Here is a 17,422-nt window from a genome sequence, read left to right as displayed (position 1 = left end):
AGTTGCATTATGACATGAAAGCTGTGCTGCTGATTGTTATTAAAACACAGCCTCTAATCAAACAGATACATATACACATGCCCAGGCCTGGCTTCTACTAAAACTCTCCTGTCCTGGCATTGGTCACTGTTCAGCTGGAACAGAAGAGCTTAGGGTAATAAGACTGGGAGATTCTTCTTGAATCGCTGACTTAGAGTGGAAAGGGGGTTGTAAAACATTCATCTCTTTGTGTACATGGTGTGTTGTCCATGCATAACCACGCAAGTTCAGCTGCTTCCATCTCTGACTCCAGAGATCACATGGGCAGCATGTGAGTGGAAACAAAGCCTGTAGGTAAAAGAAAAAGGAATTTGGACAGAGATCAAAGATTAACTTCATTCCACTGTTCCCTCTGACTTTTTACTATCCCATTTAAATTTGACATTTTATGGGACTTTTCTTATATTCTCAAAGGTAAAATTGAGCTTAAATCAGATTTCTCTGTCTCTGTTTGAAAAAATACATGTGATTTGATTTTCTCAGCAGGAGTTTAATCACTGCATTCTCAATTTCTTGGAGCATTCAGTATGAAATATATAGTATAAGGCCTTGATTTAGAATTCTGTTTTGAAAACAGTCACCATAGCCCTGGTTTAGGTACAGAAGAAGCTGTTTAGGATAATTACCCACACAGTTAATTGTGACTTTGTCTAGGATATATTAAAAGGTTTTCTACAACATACTGTTCATGTTTTCTGAGGCAAAGAACATTTCTGAGCACTAGGGTAAGCACTCTGCATCTCGTATTTTCTGAAAATCTGTCACCCTTCCCTGCTCATGGAGTAACAAGGTGGAGGTCACAGACATCATTCTCACTCTTGTATTTTGGTATGGAGCCTAGCCTTTAATGGCTGAGCCATCTCTCCAGCACCATTACTCTTTAAGTCTCCTTTGTAAGATAATCCACCACTGTAAGGACGTGAGGGGTCCTACAGTGCTAGCACCCCAGCCTTACTTGTTTTTTCAGATAGTGTTAAAAATGTTTTTTTTTGCCAACTCTATAAGACATGGGACATGTATAAAGTGACTGTTTTGATTTCCATCCAGATAGTAGTTAGGTGGCTAAAATTGACATTGCAGTGCTTTAGGGCAGTGGTGGGGAAACCATGTCATGTGGCTCATGGCTAGGATCAAATGCTAGAGCACAACTGAACAATTGTTTATTGAGTATCTCAATTCATCCCGAAATTTAAGATGATATTGTTTATTGTGTTTTTGTTCTAACATGGGAGCAACTTTGCTTAAGTCCCTGTTCTGTCTTGACCGGTCCAACTGTTCCTGCTCTGCTCTGCCAACTAGACTGTAATACTGCAAAGAAACGCAGTGTCAGATTAGAAAGCAGTCCAGTCATGCCATTAGAACATGCACTTTTGTGTGCAAATTTATTCTTGCAAGTGTCCATGCTTTGATAGGTGCAGATATTTATAAGTGTTTCAAATATTATATGTTATATGAGTAAGAGGACAGCAAGTCATGGGCTCGCTGATTTAGAATGTTTGAGTTCATGAAAGCATCAAGTAGCTGGTAAAACTGAAGAACAAGAAGATTATTGATTAGTGAGTTGAGCAGGAAGAAGTGGTGAGGAGGTACAGCATGTGGGTCTTAGGGTCATTGTAGCTATTTTTGTGATACTATGATGGTGGACACATGACATCTGCGTTTTTCAAACTCTGCATACAAAGTATGAAGCATGACTATAGACTTCAGTTTATAATAATACATCTTTACCAAAATAAAAATTATAGCAAATGCAAAATACTAATCATAAGCTAGTAGTAGGAAAAGGAGGGAATATGGGTTACCATCTGTACTTCCTGATCAATTTCTTTGTAACTTCCGAAGTATTCTGAAAATAAAATTTATTAATTATTAAAAATGTGCTTGGTTTAAAATCAAGTATCCCCTCTGTAAGTTCACAGACCCTCAAAATAAAGTATGATACAGAAACAATTATCTTATTTTTATGCATTTATTATGCAATTATTCCTGCAACTGGACAGGTTTGTATAATATGATGAGTTACAAAAAAAAAACCAAAAAACAAAAAACAAAAACAAAAACAAAAACAAAAAACCATACTGAACAAGAATGTTCCAGTTTGGCAATATGAAAGAATAGGTGTCTTCAAATACTCTGATATTAAAATATCTTAAAATGTTACACTAAATATAAAAGAGAACCTCAAGGTTTATTGATGATATATACAGGGATGAAGGAAGCTGAACAACCACTAGAGATGTTGGTCATTTTAGAATATCCATCTCCTAATCTTCACCTCCCTGAGCTAAACGTTGTTTCTTGCATGCTAGAACAGTTAAAAGTGTGAACCTGTAATGGGAGAGAGAGCTGCTAAAGACCAAGAACAACAAAAGGCCAGCTCCAAAGAAAAGGACAGGAGTGGGAAACTTCTGCTGAAAAAAAAAAATGGCAAACCTATTTTATTTATCATTATAAAGTGAAGGAAAAGAAGCCTGAAAGAAAGAAGAAGTGAAGAGGTAGAAAAATCAAGCAACTTCCTCGTGAATGTAAAATCAGGGTTTTCAGTCCATATGCAGAATCAAAATCCTAAATCAACCCTACAATCCAAGATGGTAAAATGGGTCTAGAAGAAAATCTCTCAAGGATTTAGCAGAAGAAAACAAAACTACAATCTACCAGGCTTTAAGAACAGATGCTGTGTTCATCCCAGATGTCTTAGTTTAGTCTGATACAATAAACTATAATAGAATGATGGCTTAAAAGCAATTGAATTTTTCCTCACTGCTGTCAAGCCTGTAGCAGAGCGCCAGTACGGTTAGGTTCTGGTGAAGGCTTCCATACTTACAACTTCTAGTAGCCTTATGTGCTAGGAAAACAACAACAAAAACAAAAACCCCAAATGGTCAGAGCACTCTTTGGCATTCCCCTTTTTAAAAGTAATGAGATTATCACCTAATTAACAAAAGGCCCACCTACTGATACCACCTGCTGATACCATCCCCTTGGCAATTAGGATTCCAACACACCAACCTGAGGAAAGTGTGGGTGTGGCCAGAGACACTCATTGCATTGCACCAGGGTTCAGACATTTCTCATATGTAAAATTCTACTGCATATGAACTCGAGAGAGGAAAAATAAAAACAAGAAAACAAAACAGAAATAGGAAAATTAAAGGAACTGTGGAGATGAATCTGTACAAAAAACAAAGAGCCAACTAAACTTAAAGGGTTTAAATTTCAGATGTAAGGTGTAAAATATGCTGAAAGAAATGCGTAAAAACACAAGCAAGAAATAAGAGGCTATAAAAATAATCTGAAATTATGAAATATAAGTAGAAATGCTGTGATTTAATAATACAATCACTTAAACTAATATGGATTCTAAACAGTAGATTGTAAATTTCTGAAAAGAAAAAGTTGGGAAGATAGTTGTGAAGGAAAAAAATATATGTAAAAAGGGAAAATATTGCACAGAAAGAGAGTAGAAAATTTAAGAGATATTGGTGACAAAGTTTGCATATATCTCTTTGGAGTGGAAAAATAAGATAAAATATAATAGATAATTTTCAATAAATTTAAACATATAAATAATAGAATGAATTCCTAGAAAAAATATAATTGAAGACATAGATATGATGAGTAGTCCTGTAATCCTCCAAAAATTGAATCAATAATCAAAAGCCTTAATTACAGAGAATCCAAAGCCTACATGACTTTAAAGGAAAGACCTACCCAGCATTCTAAGTCAAATAACAGGGCTCTAGCTATGTTACAATTTATCACAATCAATGCAAGAATGGAAAATTAAACATTAAACCCATTCAAGAACAGGTCAAAACTCCTGAAGAAAATATTAGATATGTTGGGCTCATACAAAAAAAAAATGTATCAGAAGCAAGCTTATTTTATGTCATCAGTGCAAATATGACTTTACATTAGAAATGGTGATGAAGGCATTCTAACACAGTATCCCGAAATTTGGAGGGAAACCCAGTAGACATAGAGGAAAAATTAAACCAAATTCTATAGCCATTTAAATAAAACTCCACCTCAAACTAGAAATGGAAATCTCCTCCCTAATACAGAATGAAACCACAATACTAAGGCATGTTTCATCCATCCTCTTAGCAAATCCTACCAAAAGGATGTGAAAGAACTGAAATTTTCATGTGTGCTTCTAAGTGTGGGGGCTGGTGATAAGGGCTTTGGAAATAAACTGGGATTACTTAATGCTCACTTCCTGTTACATACTAGTGGTGTTTTTGTTTTTTGTTTTGTTTTTTTTTTCTTGATTTAATACTTTGAAATTTTCTTGTTTTTATTATGGTAGGCTTTGGTCATTTGACGAAGCAGTTGATGACATTGGCTGACGGACGTGTGGCCTTGGCCCTAGAAGGAGGACATGATCTGACAGCCATCTGTGATGCCTCAGAAGCCTGCATAAATGCCCTTCTAGGAAATGAGGTAAAAGCAACCGGTGCACAGCAGCAGGGGTTAAGAACAAGGGTGTATGCATGTGTGTTTAAAAAGTTTATCAGTTCATCTATAAAAGCAGAACGTTCTGTGCAGCTCTCACCATGAAGGACACAGGCATGAGAAGTCCCTATGTTTTGATAGACATGCTACACTCTCCTCCCAGGTAGAGGACCCACATAGCATTCCTTTCAATCAAGTTATTTACCCAGCCGAAAACTGAGCAGTGAAATCCCTTGGAAAGAAGAATGTTTTGTCTACTGACCCAATCAAATGAACATTGAGTCATTTAATATGAAATTAAACTTTTCAAAGTTTTTGAGATTTCCTGTAGGATTGCTAAATCAGAGAAATAAAGCTATATTAACAACACCCTTAAGCTATATTTTGCCATCATTTGAGAATGTGATGTGTTAAGGTAGAGATAGTGTCCTATCTTCCTGGGAGTGATAAGGAATCTTTTTAAAATCAATTAACTTATTTATTATTTTAACTTCATTTTATTTGGTTTTTCAAGATGGTTTCTCTTGTCGTCCTGGCTGCCCTGGACTCACTTTGTAGAGACCACTTTGGCCTCAAACTCACAAAGATCAGCCAGTCTCTGCCTCCCAATTGTTGGGATTAAAGGCATGCATAAATAATTTATTTATTCACTTTGCATCCAGATCAAAGTGGTCCCAGCCTCCTGGTCACACCCTCCTTTCTTCTTCCCCTCTTCTCCCTCCCCTATTCCTCCGAAAAGGGGAGCCCTCCCCCCATGCACTCATAACAGCTCATCAAGTTGCATCAAGAGTGAACAAGTCCTCTTCTTTTGTAGCCTGGTGAGGCAATCCTACCAGGGGAGTGATCAAAGAGCTAGCAACTGAGTCCATGTCAGAGACAACCACTGATCCCCTTACTAGGGGACCCACATGAAGCCTGAGCTGCCCATCTGCTACATCTCTCTGTGTAGGGGCCTAGGTCCAGTCTATTCATGGTTCTTTGTTGATATTTCAGTCTCTGCAAGCGTCTCTGGGCTCTTTTGGTCTTCTTGTGGGGCACCTGTCACCTCCAGGTCCTTCTATCCAACCTCCACTTTTACACAAGACTCCCTGTGCTTAGCCCAATGTTTGGCCGAGTCTCTGCATCTGTTTGGATCTGCTTCTGGGTGTAACTGCTCAGAGGACAGCTATGCTAAGCTTCTTCCGTCTATGAGCCTAGTGTCAGAGTATCATTAATAGTGTCAGGGGTTGGCTCTCTCCCATGGAGTGGGTCTCAGTATGGACCTGGTATTGATTGGACATTGCCTCAATCTCAGCTCTATCTTTATCCCTACATATATTATAGGCAGGGTAAATTTGGGGTCAAATTTTTGAGGGTGGGCTGGTGTTCTTGTTCCTCCACTCTGTCTAGTTAGAGGGTGGCCTTTTCAGTCTCCATGACCCTTGCTACTAGGAGTCTCAACTAGAGTCACTCCCATATTCTTACAGATGCCTGCCATGTCTGAGGTCTCCATCTTCTCACAAAGATGCCAGGCCCATGGTTTCTTTTCTCTCTGCAGGCCATCTGCCCTGCTGCCTACCTCCCTCTCTCTAGGTCAGATATCCCCCCCCACCCCATTTCTATGCTCCCTCTTCTTTGTTCCTCTTCTTCAACCACTTCCACTGTCTAATTGCATTTCCTCTTCTGGGTGAGATTCAATTATCCTCCCTTGGGTCCTGATGAGGAATCTTTTATAGATTGGAAAATCGAATATTGCTTTGTAGCTGCAATGCATAGCATTGCTAAGACCTGAACTTGAACCTAAAAGGTCAAATGTTGGCATCACATATCTAAATTGCAGCACAGATTGCTAATCACTCAGAAGATTTTAAATTTAACCACTTGGACATTTGTGTCTAAGACCAGATTTTAGATCAATTAATTGCAACTCAGCCACTATTTCATTGTTTGTATATATTGATTAGTATGACCCAGGTACTTAGTGAATATATGGCAATTTAATTACTTGGTTTTTGTTTCGGGGGAGTTTGGGAACATTTTTTGTTTTGTTTTTTGCCTTTCTATTGTGAACTTGAACTGGAAATACAACTTTTCTTATTCAAAATATTGTTCTTAAAACTTAAGCTTTACAATGTTCTTTAACAAAAACTTACAATATTGCACATGTATTTATGGAAAATTGTGCTTTTTTCTATACACTGAATGCATAACTTTTACTGCTGTCCTTACCATATGAGTCTAAAGTGCTTTAGCACAATAATTTTGCCATATTTATTGAATAAATACATATATATTATTTTTTTTAATTTGAAAGAATAATCCCAGGACTGACAAAGTACCTAACACTGCTATGTAATTTTAAAAATTATACAGGAGGCTAGGCAGCTCTCATGGCAACAAGAAGCTGTCCCTTCAGATCACACATTGTCCACAGTATTAAAGGGTTAAAATATAGTCTACTAATAATGTCAAACACAATGGGAGATTATTTGGGGGTAACAACAAAGAAGTATCAAAAATGCTGTGTCTGTTTGTGTGGTTGGTTTTAGCTTACATTTCTTGCCCACGAGATAGTGTTGTTTGGAGCTGTCCTGGATGGCCTTTAATCACTTAAATCTTAAAGACTTGGAATGGTGTCGCCAGAAAACCAGAATGAGCTGTGCATCTTGACACAGGGATGATTGGTCAGCCTAAAAAGAAAGATCACCCCGTGACAGAAGCAAACTACATTCCCCACCTCAGGGAAGGAATTACAGATTTAGTGGCTCTCTTTCAACACAGCCATTAAAATGAGTCTTTTACTATTAAAATCTCTGTACTTGCCCAAGTTCTCACTTCTAAAAAAGCATCTCTGGTGAAGGTAACAGGATCTCCCCAATGATCTTTTACTTTATGAAAGACTAGGCTCTGACATAGAGAATAAGAACATCTTCGCTAGCCTTTATGAATCTGCACAGGAGCAAAGAGGGCTAATAAATAAAACCCAAGAAGTGATGAATGAAATTATTTGGGAGCTATATTGGTTATTTAACTGATTTTAATTCTCTGAATGTCTTTTAGTAAATTTTATCTTGAAATTATAATATCCTAAATAACATTTTGTCTCTTTTGGTTGACCATATTCAATTGCATAAGCAAAATCTAAATTTTGTTTATCCTAATCTAAAGAAGGGGAGTTTCATTTTAGTTTTCTCCTACTGAAGATTCTACTGACATATTCAGGGATATAGATTTCCCATAGGACACTTTAGGAATGACAGATGGAGTTGGTATATTGAACATTGAAAAGTAAATCATGTTGCAGTGGATCTCTACGCCCAGAATAACAAAGCAAAAAGAAAGATTTTTAAAATGAAAAGTGGAAGAAAAACACAAGTGTGCTGTACATTATAATTCATTTGAAAAGAGGAAATGAAAATGTAATACTTGAAACAACTCAAGAAACAAAGAGTTCTCACTTTCATTGACAATATAATTTATAATCTAAGGCCTGGTTTGGGCACTTTTTTTAGGTCAAAGGTCATTGTGACTACATTGAAGTTTTAAATTTCATTTCTGCAGAAAAAATAATACATAAGGCATATTGCCTGTGCCTCACCATTTAGTGAAAGTACCTACAAGCAATTTCCACAGCAGTTTTATGTAGTAATCTCTGGATAAGAAAATAAAAACGACGTCTTTCAGATGCCAATTACTGCAATTTAAAAATCCCAATTTCCCTCCAAGCTCCCTTGCAAGTGATTAATAGAGCAATTATGACTTATTATCTGGGATTTCACTTTTACAAATAACAAAATGTAGTGAAGCTGGAGCTGAAAACACTGACAGAACCAACTAGTTTCCCAACCACGAGCATGCAATTGAGCTCAAATTAGAAAGGTCAAGAGGGCCTTTGCAAGGGACTCTGCACTTCGTCAGATGTATTTATTCATGTGTAGAGGATTAGAATTCATAAACATTTTGCCAGTTTTTAAAATGCTATCCCTTTTCTTTGTTGTTCTTGGCCGGGCTCTTGGCCAGGCACTGTCAATATAACAAAACAATCTTCTCTTCTTCTTCTTCTTCTTCTTCTTCTTCTTCTTCTTCTTCTTCTTCTTCTTCTTCTTCTTCTTCTTCTTCTTCTTCTTCTTCTTCTTCTTCTTCTTCTCCTGTCCTCCTCCTCCCTCTCTTTCTCCTCCTTCTATTCTTCTTCCTTCTTTTTCTAACTTATTATCAGCAAAATAATATATATTACATAACCGCAAAGAATTGTAGGATCAACAGGAACCATTGTACACATATAGGTGGGCACAAAAACCACTGTTTAAGAAAAATGCTAGCTAAACATTGCACCTTAAGCAGGCATTTTTTTCTTTGAAAAATATTTGCAGCATGAAAATGATATACTTAGAAAGAAATCTAATTGTTCCTTTAACAAATATGCACAAGGAAAGTAAAAATAATATGCTATTGGGTTAAGACTAACTTGAGCGTGGGACAAAAAAAATGTCTGGGTAAGACTAATTTCTTAAATCATACTAAAAGTATTTTTTTAACTTATTCTTTTTCTTGGCCATGTATAGAACTGAGATTTATCAGTCCAATCAAATTATAATGAATATTTTTAAACATTTTCACTGAAGCCCTAAAAAACATCAGTGTGGAGTTTTTAAGAAATTAAATACCTAAATGAGAAAAACCATGAGATTGATTGGAAAAGCATCAGGTCTCGTTCTGTGCACAGCTACATCATTTTTAGATTTAGTGACAGAAACACGTGTGTGAGGCCCCTGGAGAGTTTTATTTCGGTCATCTGTATTGGAGCTGGCTAGCAAACATAGTCACAGTTTCTTTAAGGCCACATTCAACTACTGTTCTGTAAAGCCAATTAGCAGCACCTCAGGTTGTTTCCCCTGAAAGAAGTCTTCCTTAGAGGAAAGCTTTAGGGATTTTCCATCTCTATGGAATCTAATCCAAAACCAAATGGTCTAGTGAGCAAAGGAAAGAAGAGAGTATACAGTAGTAGCAGCTTCCGGCCATGGGTTGAGAACAGGACCTTACAAAAAAAAAATCACAAACCATACAAGAAGAAATAATGAGATCAAGCTCATTAGAAAGCAGAAGTTGCTTTCTGTTTTGCTTGTTTGTTTGTTTGTTCTTAAGGTTAACCCATATTTTCATGGGCATGCAAGTTTTTGAGATGATGCAGTTGCCTCTCAGCCGCCCTTACTCATTAGTGCTTGATAACAGGTTTCTTTCAATTTTCCTCTTTAATCTTTTTTTGTTCCTTCCTTCCTTTCCCACTCTCTTCCATCCTTCCTCCTTTTTTTACTCATTTCTTCTATGTTTCCATTCCTTCTACTTAAAAACAAACAAACAAACAAACAAACAAACAAAAAAACTACTCTCTTCTAAACTATCCCCAGAGGCTTTCCTGTGCCTGGGATTCCATGGACAGTGGCTGAATGTGGAGATTGCCTTTGTTTTTAAAGATGACTTGGTGTTCCAAAGATAATGAAAAAACTCTTTTAACTGATTCCTAGTGGGTGTTGACAGCACCCCTGAAGTGAACCCTTGAGATAGTGTTGTCCAAGTTGTTCTCTGAAAGGGAGGGATGGTTTTCCTTGGATTTTATGTAAAGACATTGTTTTGCCATCTTTCCCCATCTTTTAGATTATGTATGACTGAGCTTGAGTCCTTTGGGAAATTGGTGTGAATCTGGGAATGCTTACAAGATCCTAAATAGCTGCAATTCATGAGTAGAGGATGAGAGAAAGTGTATGGTATGCCAGAATGACATTCCATCCCACCCCCATGGTCTCTTTTCAGATTTTGATACCTGTCTGTACTCCAAAAGTAGCTGCGTGGGTAATCTAAAGGGAGTAAAACTGTTTTGGAAAAATATTTTTTGAAGATCCTTTCTAGGATAGACATGCCCTGTGAGACTGGTTTCTCATATTCAGTGGTCACTATGAGACGTCAAACCATTTGTTTCAGGAAATGCTTCATGATCTGGATAACTCAAAACTACTTGCAAATCACCTGAGTTATTTCTGTCTGTCTTTTTCAAATAGTTAAAAGAAATATGGTCGTGAGCTTGAACACATCATTGGTTATAGTTAAAAATTAAAAGAAATAAAGCATTTTTATAAGGAACCAAACATCACGGAATGCCTTTATCTGTCCATTTATTATGCTGCCTTTTATTCGACATCTATTGTGTGACCAAAGCACTAACGCAAGCGAGAGTAATGATAAATATTACCAAAGATCCTAGGGATGCAAAGAGGGGATATTTGTTCTATTTACAGGAATGGAGGACTATTTTACTTAGAAGTATAATTCAACCTTGATCTTGGCTACAAAGTAATACTTTGACAGGTTAGTACCTAAGGAAAAGATGTTATATGATAGGAGAATACAAAGGAAGACAATGAGGTTCCTTGGTATCACCAGTGGCTCTGCATGGATGTTTTGTTTTGTTTCTGATGGTAGAGGGGTCAAGTTGAGAGGACTAAAACAGGCAATATAGCTGGGCAAGTAAAATAAAGTGCCATCACAAATTGGGTTTCTGTGATGAATATGGAGAATTTTGACAGATATGCCCATACTTTGTAGTAAAATAATATTCGCTGTAATAAAAACAACAGAATAAATCACACATGTAAGTCTTAGAGGCAGTAGAGGCTCAGATGCCGAAGAAAGCATCACTACCAGCAACTTTGCTCAAGTTGTCAATGAGTGTGCACCTTCCTCAGGAATGCTGCAGCCACCTCCTAATGGATCCTGAAACACAGCTGTGGGTAGCTTTCGACTCCACTCTGAGGTCAGTGGCATCACAGGAGCCCATGGTGAATATTTACCCCACAATTTTCATCATATGCCAAATGAAGCAAGTCACTTATTACTGATGTACGATGGAAAACAGCTGTTTGTGCAGATCTCTTTAATGAAAATAAAAGAAAGCCATGTATGGTACCTAGTGCCTGTAAATGCTGTGATATGGAAACAGAAGGAGGAGAATTTGAGGTTATCTGGGGCTACATAGCAAAACATAACAGAAATTAAAATACATAAATAAAAATTAGAAAATAAACATGAAAATTAGCCACCACTAATCTCAGTCTTGTGCATGCTTGCTTCTTGTCACGCTGAAGAATCCTCTTGGCATCAGGAACTGAAGAGCACTCTGTTCCTGTCCATCTTGGCCCTATTGTGCTTCCTATAGACTTGTTAGGCTCTGCTGTTTCCTCAGTGCTGTATTGATGCTATCCTTCGTCAGCCACTCTGAGGTGAGAGTCAAGCATAATAGTAATAGCCTATCAGGCTAATGACTTGATTGTCAACCCAGTCCACTCCGATTTCAGCCCCTCGAACTCTATTTGTGAGGAATATTAGTGACTTAAAACATAACAATGGCTATTTTAAGAACGACTGACTCATGATGCACAGTATGGATAAAATTATAACCAGATTTACTTATGCAATCAAATTAAACATATACAACTAATTGCAGTCATTCTTGGGCAATTATTTAAATGAGAGTAGGCTTTAAGTATCAATCCTTCCTCACAGGGGAATTGATAATAAAGAGTTCATCAGCGTGGAAGGTCAAGTGAGCATCCTGATCGGCCTCCTTCGGCCTTTTGCTATTGGCCATCGTTTTCGTGATAATCCCTTTCTTTGATCAGTACAACTGAACTTTTTGGATCTCATCTGAGTTGTTTGAATGTTGCAGGCAGACTTTCCATTTTCTTTGCCAGTGAAGTCATGGTCTGTAGCTAAGAACATAACATGGTTGGAGCAAGACAGTCTCACCTTCTTTCTTATGGGCTATATCACACAATGGAACACATTTGGTCTCAATGCCCAGTCTGTGTTCCTACTTGCCTATATTAGAGAACTTTTCCACTGTTGTTTCTGGAGGAAGGTTTAATAGTTTCAAAGTTGTTTTTAAGTGTAAAATATTATACTCATACATAAATCTGTACAAATATGAACAATTTAATGAAGCAGCACAAGGATATCACATATATAGCCATTAATTGTGTCAAGAGAATCTAAGTTCCTAATGATTGGTACCTATTCTCTCCTTTCTTAAAATAACTGATTTTTGGATTTCTAACACCATGTTTTAATTGCTAATTTGTAAACTATATAAAGCAGAAATTATATATATATACACATATATATATACATATATATGTATTTAATCTTTTGAATATAATTCCCTTGTTTGTGAGAACCCTCTCTGTCATTGTACACAACTATATATAACCTTTCATTTTCACCATTATATACTATTATATTTATAAAAGAGAAATTTAAGGAAACTGCTATAGTTTATTCTATTATGTTTAATAGATATGAACTTTTTTAAAGTTGTATTTTAGTGGTTGAATATTTTAAAAATCTGAAATAAAAAAAAATCCAAACTCCCATTCTTCATTTCAACATTATAATGTGGGGATTACACAGTATAGTGAGATAACAAGAGGACAGACTGAAGATGAATTAGAAATATGTTATTATTATATACGATTATGTATATGGCAAATCTATTAAATTATTTTTATTAAAGTATGTCTAACACTTAAGTTTAATAAGGTTGATGGTCAATTAAAATTCAACTAAAATCAGTGAGAATTAAAATTCATTTTAAAAGTTGGTTACAAATAAACAAATACCAAGAATGGTATAGGGAATAAAGCTGAAGTATATGCAGATTTTATGTAACTAGTCAGCATGAGGAGGATGTGGATTAGTTCTTCCTTATTATGAAAATTCTGAAATGATTCTTAGAAGTCTCTAAAGGCTAAAATGGCCTACAAATCTTTTGAAAATAAATTTAGACCTGAGTATGACTATAATATCAACAATGGGAGAATAATGGAGATGGTCAGTGCCAGGCTGAACTTTATTGAGATCTTGTATCAAAAAGCAATCAATTAACTGATAATAAATAAACACACCAATAATTTATAAATATATCATCAAATATACAAAATATTTGAGTATTAAAACTTAAAATATTTTAGACACACTAAAAAGTATCCATCTAAATCCACACATGTGGATTTAATGTTACACATTGTGAAGATTTCATTTTTCCCAAATTGAAAAATAGTTTTAGAAAATCTCATTCTGTTTATATTCCTGCTATTGATTCTAATTTTTTTTTAAAAATTAATTTATATTTAATTAAAGTATAATTGCATCAAACCAGGCTGTGGTGGTACACAACTTTAATCCCAGCACTTAGGAGGCAGCAGTAGACAGATCTCTTGAGTTCAAGACTAGTCTGATCTACAGAGTGAATTACAGAACAGCCAAGGCTATACAGAGAAACCCTGTCCCCAAACACACACACGCGCACACACACACACACACACACACACACACACACACACACACACACAAATGTATCATTTCATCCCATCCTCTCTCCAACCCTTCCCATGTTCCCTCAGACATTCCCAGTCTCCTCTTAAATCCATGGTCTCTACGTCTTCCTGTCTCACTAGTTCATTGCCTGTAGCTAGTGTTTTAAAATAGCTGCAGTCCTTGGAAATCATGTGACAGGTAAAAACTGAGGAAACATCTGAATTTTGTTCATTCAATAACTCAATTTTAATTACAAGATGTAGAAAATGGGTTCTCTATCATTGAGCCTAAATTTATGTAAGGAATGGTTAGGATGATATTTTACATATAACAAAGATGATCTTTAGCATTGTGTGTTCATGGGTTGTATTCAAATTATCTAATTTATCTCACCAACCTTATGAAAAGTACCTTTATCTAATGGGATTTCTTACAGACAGCATGATGCATGTGTAAGACTTTTTATACCTAGATCTGCTTTATCTTCCTGAAACATTTTGCATGCAAAAATGGTCTGTTTGCTTAGATTTCTATTTAATCTCTTAGTAGTTCTGACCAGTCTTAATAGCCAGTATTTTTGCTACATCTTTTTGGCCAAACTAAATACCTAACATAGATTAACCATATATTCTCATGTTTGCTCTAAACTTACTAAAAATTACTATTTACTTAATATTATTTAATTACTTAGTTATTAGATTACTAATAATGACCAATATTCATAAATATTTATGAAGCAGATGCTTCAATCAGATGGTTTTACTACCATAATTCTGAGTGATTGAGTCAACAAATTCCCTAAAAAACACAACTCAATTCTGTGGTCCCTCCATACAAGGTTTTAATTTTAGGAAAACAGCCTGTAAATGCTGCCTGCTTCCTTGCCAATGGAGAGACTACTGCCCACTGCCTTCTCTGCAGAGCTACTAGGTGAAAATAAAGAGCCCACATTGTGAAAATGCTCTGAATCCAGCCCTGTCTGTGTGTACACACTCAAAATGAAGCAAATTGGTGCAATTTACTGAAGGTTAAACCCTCAAATGACATTCACCTAAAACATGCGAGGAAATGGTTTGAGAGGCTTAAATGATCAATTTAATTTCCTTAATTCTCTGAGTTGCTTTTACAAGTAGGCACAACTTTATGGCATCTAACTGAAGACTCCAAATTGTGGGTTTAGATGTGTTTGTATTTTCATACCCAACACGCTGAACCACATATACTTTCTATATTACCCAGGACTTAAAAACAAGCCCACAGACCTCAATGTGCTCCAGTTGTAGAATTGGGGCTTTTACATTTGTGATCTGTCTCAGGGTTTCTCCAGTACCCAACACCATTCATTTCGTCTGCATTTTTTATCTGAAGTCACAGGAAGGTTTTGGAAAGAACTAACTGTGCCAATCCTGCGTGTAAGTTCTAACATGAAGTGGTGTTTCGGAACATTTTATTGCTTATGAAAAATTATTTCTCCCCAGGTTCTGAGAAAGAAGTGAATGGAAGGAAAGTTTGTGTATGAGCAATGTCGCTCACTCAACCCTGTCTAATCCTTCAGAAAGCATTTTCCAAGGAACCTTCAGCTTGTGATTCAACCATTCCTCTGAGATGAGAGGGTGGCACCAGGATAGCATATTCTTAAAGATACAATCTGCAGTACTGTTTTTTTTTTTTTAAACTGCTTTTAACCAAATTTAAGCATTTAAGATTTCACAACCTTTTCTTGACATTGACTTAGGTACAGTGTTGTTTTTCCTTTTACTAAACTGTATTGCACACAGACCTTTTGATGTTTTAAAGCTTTTTCTTTGGCAGCTAAGGAAAACACTCCACAAAGTTATATTTAGTGAATTTACTCATGTATAAATATCCCCGAGCTACTCTGTTATCCTGAGGCATCTGGAAGAAGATGCTATTGTTTTGATCCCATGATTGAAGTATAGAATAGTCAACTCACAGAAACCCTGGCATGAGATTCACTCACATATGCTGTGGAAATTTATAATCCCTTTGTGTTTTTTCTCCTCTAGATGAAGAACCTTGGAAGAATTCACACTTTGGTATGTCTAGTGACAGAGGTTCCTGGACATGCCACTGTGTCTAACCACTCCACTTATTAGAGGTTATTAACTTGAAGTTTTCTAGGAAAATTGATTTATTAGGATCTGTTGTCTTGTTGCTGTTGTTTGCTTGCTTTCGGTGCCCCCAGAAATAGATGGTTATTTTCTTTGCAACTACTCTACCTAACAGTACACACGTCACCATATGTCCAGGACCCCAGTCATCAGACTTGGTTCCAATAGAGATACTTCATAAATTATCAGAATCTCTCCTGCATGTCTTGCAATGTTTGCCAAATTCCTCCATTAAAAATTGGTGTAACTCCAGAAGATCATGATAGATTTGCACAGCAGGAATTTGTCCCATGCTTGAGGCTGACATGATTTCGAAAAAAGTAGATGCTAAGTGGAATTGTGCTGGTCTTTTCCCTCTGGCTTCTTTAATACGGTGTTTGCTGCTGTGGATATCCTCATGATGAAATTTGGTTTGTGAGGAACCTACAGAAATTACAAAAATAACTCAGGTTTTAAATGACTAATACACAGATGTGCACCTGCGTCGGGGTCTCCATACATTAATCTTGAGACCAATAGAAAAGCTCTTTGGAATTTAATTATATGAACACAAAGCATAATATATATATAACTGACTACACCTGGGGACCTGATGTCAGCAAAATGTTAAGCAGTTGGCGGAGCAGGCCTCCAAGGATGAGGTTGGTCACTTGCTTTGCTTCTGTGCTACTCACTATAAAGTTCTCACGTTCTGCCATGTTCTCTACTGTTCTTGCAGCTGGAGCCATTTGAGGAAGATGTTCTCCATCAGACCCCGAATATGAACGCTGCCACTTCTTTACAGAAGACCATTGAAATCCAAAGTATGTCCTTAATTTCCTCTTCACCATTCACTAGGTCAAGTTCACTGACATTTATTGAGAACAAAGGCGCAAAGCAACATAAGTATTTTAATTTGCACATATATTTTTATTGAAATGTCTTGTTTTACTCTGTGATAGTCTTATCTAATGTTGTAACTCAGAACCGAGACTTAGAATCTTGTTTTTCTCATGCACTCTGTGTACTTAAAATTATATCAACCAGTAATTGCTGACCTAGAGCAATGAAATAAATTTAGGAATTTGACTATGAACTTAGTTATTAACTAAGTTAGCTAATAACTAAGAACTTAGTTATTTCCTAAATGTGTTGGGATTTGGAAATTATGTCGTGGCTTTGTTTGACAACGAAGGAAAATTAATGAGAAGGTATCATTACCATGAGAAAATCCCACTTTAGCAGACATGGTAATCGGGGGGGGCAGTTATTAGGCAATTACCTTCACAAATGTCCACATCTCCTACTATAGATTAACCCGGCACTTACCACAAACAGAAATGCATAATGGCAAACGTGGGTTCTAAGGATGATCAAGAAACCCCTTAGCTTTGCTGATTTCCCACAGAAGCACGATTTCCACACCACTGAAAAACCTTTGCCATACCTTTGAGTCCCTGTCTTCTTTTGCATAA

The 17,422-nt window shown here is 36.5% G+C and overlaps 1 protein-coding gene across 1 annotated transcript in view; it reads left to right on the top strand.

Moving 5' to 3' along the window:
* Hdac9 (histone deacetylase 9) overlaps window positions 1-17,422 on the top strand; it is a 792,898-nt gene that overhangs the window by 731,277 nt on the left and 44,199 nt on the right. The window contains exons 23-24 of the mRNA XM_051144941.1: window positions 4,349-4,482; window positions 16,687-16,771. Coding sequence (XP_051000898.1) covers window positions 4,349-4,482; window positions 16,687-16,771 — 219 coding nt within the window. The remainder of the gene's footprint in view (window positions 1-4,348; window positions 4,483-16,686; window positions 16,772-17,422) is intronic.

The sequence above is a fragment of the Acomys russatus genome, chromosome 1, assembly GCF_903995435.1.
Source record: "Acomys russatus chromosome 1, mAcoRus1.1, whole genome shotgun sequence".
Taxonomy (NCBI): Eukaryota; Metazoa; Chordata; class Mammalia; order Rodentia; family Muridae; genus Acomys; species Acomys russatus.
This window is presented reverse-complemented; position numbering and strand designations above follow the sequence as displayed.